This window comes from Caenorhabditis remanei, chromosome I (genome assembly GCF_010183535.1).
Source record: "Caenorhabditis remanei strain PX506 chromosome I, whole genome shotgun sequence".
Lineage (NCBI taxonomy): Eukaryota > Metazoa > Nematoda > Chromadorea > Rhabditida > Rhabditidae > Caenorhabditis > Caenorhabditis remanei.
This window is the reverse complement of record NC_071328.1, coordinates 3,582,877-3,587,107: the sequence shown is the minus strand read 5'-3', so window position 1 is coordinate 3,587,107 and position 4,231 is coordinate 3,582,877. Positions and strand designations below refer to the sequence as shown.

Genomic DNA, 4,231 nt, shown 5'->3' with positions numbered 1-4,231 from the left:
TGAAGATTTTTCGCTCTATCGTACTCTTGTACCACACAACAACAACTGCTACGCCGCACGCAACGCACATAATGTTGATCTCAATAAATCTTACAATTAGAATAGGATACTATAATCGGGTTACCTTAAATACCAGAAGTGCATTTATCTTTTTATATTTGCTGAAAATTTCCCTGAGCGGTCCAATTCCCGTTATCCTGACTCAAAATGAGCTTTGCTGGAAGAGTTTTTCCGCGCGGCCGTGTAGTCCTCTCGGACAAGATTTTTTGCTCAAGTCCCAGTTTCCTCCCTTTTCCAAAAATTGTTCGAAGTTTTTCCTTTTTTTCGCGATAGAAATCGAAAAAAAAAACTTTGAAGCTGCAATTGCACTTTGTTTGTCACAAGTCTGTGTTGCTACTGGCCGATTTTTTTTCGAATTAGAGCCAAAAGATTTTAAATTTTCTCTCAATTTTTTTTTTGCCCGACTTTTTTTTTCAAAATTCTCAACATTACGTCTTCTGGATCAAAAAAACTGAATTGCAAGCTAAATTTGAAGACAAAAGGGGGGAAACCCGTAAAACGACAGCTGCTCGCTTTCCTCACCACCACCTCAGTTGAACCTGGATAAAGGGGAACGCGCAGACCGTCCGATCTGGCAAGTTAAGCACGGTTTTTTGTTTTATACAGTACTCGCGTGGAGAATCGCGACAATTCCAGTTCTCAGTTCAGTCGAATCTTGGCTGATCGGGGTACTAAACGAACTAAAACAACAGTAGGCTGCTAGCATATCGGCAACTTCTCCGTACTTGATTTTTTTTGAAAAAGAATAAGAAAATAAGGCAGTAGATTGGTTGGAAATAGAGTGGTTACAAAGAAAATGCTATTGTGTGTCGACCGTTTTATTTCGATGGACCATCTGGTCTCTAATGAGTCAAAAAACCGTGTTTGTCTTGTGTGTCCTCTTCTCTGCCACGTCGTCACCCTTCCACTCTCACCACCTTTTCTACTGCCATCACAGTAGACGTAGACCTATTGGGAATATTGTTTGTCTCGTTACGAGAGTACACACAGGTCTAAGTGCTCATTGATTTTCTTGAATCTCTTTATTGGCAGAATACATATTGTTATGCTCTCTCTCTCATTTAATCCATTCCCTGGCAGAATTTCTCCCAGATTCTAATATTTGCACTTTTCAGAATGCCTCTGAAATTCCTCAACTTCCCATATTTAGTCCAAGAAAAGATTATGGAAAACATGGAGTTTTCCGAGATTTTTCTAGCGTCACTCTGCTCGAAACGGATGAAACAATCTGTAATTCGTGCAAGAGTGGCAATTCCAAAAACGTGGTTTGTTGTAAAAGAAGACTCACGTCTTGTTGGAATCAAACCGGATACCAGTTACCCAGCGAAAATGCTCATTAAAATGGTGGAGAAGCCAAAAATCAAGAAAAGAAAAATGATCAATGTGAAAATTGGAGAGGGTTGTGAAGTGTCGGCAAAGTAAGTTCAAATCCGTTACGTTTTTAAGAAATTTTCATTGTTGTAAATTCCACACGGATGCAACTGTGCTCCACTAGACTCGGCGGTAAAATTGAACTAGAATATTCTCCATTCGCTGCGTCAGCGTGAACTTTCGATACGCAGCTCAATCGATCAATTTGCGAGCCGTTTTATGTCAGTTTTCCCGCATATTTGGTGAGTTTCACAATTGGCGCGATTTTACTTTTAGGAGAGAATGTCTCACTAGGGCGAGAAGAGGCCCGGATAATTGACGCCAAAATTCAAATTTGCTCGAATTTTTGAAGTTTTTTCGCAAAAAAGTCAAATTTTCGACTATGATTCAGAATTAGAAGAATAGGACCGGCCCGGTTTTGACAAGTGTGACAAATAGGGTTTCGATTTGTTGTAAGCGATATTTTAGACGGACGGCACCTCCAACTTACCCAAGGGATTACTGTGCAAATTCTTACTGTAGCTTAAAGGCGCATAGTGATAAAGCTGCCATACAGTATACAATAATTACTCAATCAGCCGTTTTCTACCGAATTGAAGTTTTGGTGTTTTATAACGATTAAATTTTCGAAATTCCCCCTAAACTAAAGTTTATTCTCCGAAAACTTAAATTTTCGGTGAGAACATTTTTATCGTGTTATGAGCACAGGTCGCGCTGACGCATTAAAAATAGATTTTGGAGTGAGAAGACGCCGTGTAGACACACAAATGTGTTCACCGCTTTATAAGCTAAAACAAACTGTTTTTCAGAATCCGAGCAAAATACTCCAATTACGATGAGCACTATTGTCTATTAGAAGTACTTCAAATTGATAAAACATTGACTCAGGCTCTACATGATCATGTCAAAAGTATATTCAAATCAACACAATCTTTTGATCTACAAATGGCGGCAGCCAAGATATCTGACGATTTACCGATATTTGAAAACGTGAAAGATATCTTCATACCTGGAGCTACATCTGTGTTAGAAGTAGAAGTTTTGGAGAGATTCCTGGAGAAATATCCAAAATTACACAGTTTAAATTTGCAACCGATAATAGATGGCCTCTTAACAGACACCTCTAAAATCTTTGAGAATGAACGGGTTTATAGCAGAAATCCCGGACAAATTGGAAAGAATCTTTTGTTGAATTTCAGTGGCAAAAGTCTCGAACTATCAAATGTAATAATTAGTGAGACTGATATCGTTGACATTATCAGAAAATGGGTTACAAACGAGGGATATCAAGATTTGGAGACACTTATTCTAAGAATGGCAAGTGCCATTATCAATACGAATCGTGTTTTTGATGCTCTGCCAGAAACAGAAATGTTCAATCCAGCTATCCGATCACCGAACTTTTATTATGACAACAAGTAAGTTGAGTTGGCTGAGTGCCGAGGGTTTTTACGTTTATTTGCCATATCTTTGAGTATAAACCGCGCATGTTTGTTGTGGACCTTACTCCTTGCTGTGCATGGGTTATTGAAGCTGGGTATAATTTTACTTTAAAAATTTTTACTATAATAATTAATTCTCGAATATTGCTAAAAATCGGGTGAAATTTCATTAAAATACCGTAAAAGCTGTATTATAACGGCATGCCGTTATATTTTCCAACTGACATTCCAGAGAAGTTTAGGGGTTTTTGAGACTCTTTAAAGTTCACTGAATAACGTATCTGATTGTTATTCTAAATGCTATACGCTGATTTTAATCAGAATCATGGCAAATTTCCAGGAGAATGCTCGTGGTGAATTTTGAGCACGTATGGGGTGCCGTTATAATACAGGTACAGTTTTATTACATGCCCCTACTCCTTTTTTTAACTTGATTCTTTATTATGAGTTCAAGTAATGCAAATTCTACATCCATTTAATCCTCATCATTTTTTCAGAATTATCCACACTGCTAGTTTCAATATCGAACTCGATGCTAATAGTGTCTGCCGTGATGTTATTAGACCAATTGACGGAAAGAGAGCTTCAATTCGTATTGAGTGTCATCAATTGGCATTTGTCGTTTGGAATTAATCACTGGCGTATTTTTATTTTCCATTTTTCCTCTATATTTGCACAAATGGGTCTATTCACAAGGTAGAACATTTAAAAACTAGGAAAATTAGTTTTTTTTGCTCTGTTGGTACCGTGTAAATAGACCCATAAAAAATATGATTTTTCAAGAAACGACACCACAGTAATCTTTTTTAATGTGTCACTAAATATAATAATCCTTTATGCATCCTTTAAACTGAAATAATAAATTCTTTGGCTGTGTGCCCATGAAAAGAAAGCACTGTAATTGAAGCACGCAGTTATTATCAGCACACCTGTAATAAAATCACTTTTTTTTATGAGTTGGTTTATTCAGATTTATGTAAATATTATAGACAGTAAATTAGGGACTGTCAAATAGGGGAAAGGAGAAATGGCGATAATGGGAAAAAAGGACAGGACGGGGCCGCTTTTATAGTAGGGACTGAAGGAAGGAAGTTGTCAGCTTGATCACGACGGTTTCTTCTTCAGCACGGATCCTGATTCCACATTCGGTTAATGGGAGACGGTTGTTTGCCAGAATCCTTTTCAGATCCTAATGCACACATGAGCAACGGAAAGCAGATCCCTTAGTGATGCATCTGCAGAGTTGTTCGTCGAAGATACAGTTGAAATCTTGAGCAGGCGAGGAATTGAAGTTCTCCGATGAGTCATCTCGTCGGCGCTCACGCCCATATTCGGCATGGTCATCAGAGTGCTTTGAT

The 4,231-nt window shown here is 38.0% G+C and overlaps 1 protein-coding gene across 1 annotated transcript; it reads left to right on the top strand.

Moving 5' to 3' along the window:
* Positions 1–1,176: 1,176 nt before the first annotated feature.
* On the top strand, positions 1,177–3,506 carry GCK72_000477 (uncharacterized protein; the record flags this gene model as incomplete). Its single annotated transcript, XM_003099275.2, has 3 exons — positions 1,177–1,478; positions 2,241–2,849; positions 3,371–3,506. The coding sequence occupies 3 exons, from the start codon at positions 1,177–1,179 to the stop codon at positions 3,504–3,506; spliced, it is 1,047 nt and encodes a 348-aa protein (XP_003099323.2).
* Between the last annotated feature and the right edge of the window lie 725 nt (positions 3,507–4,231).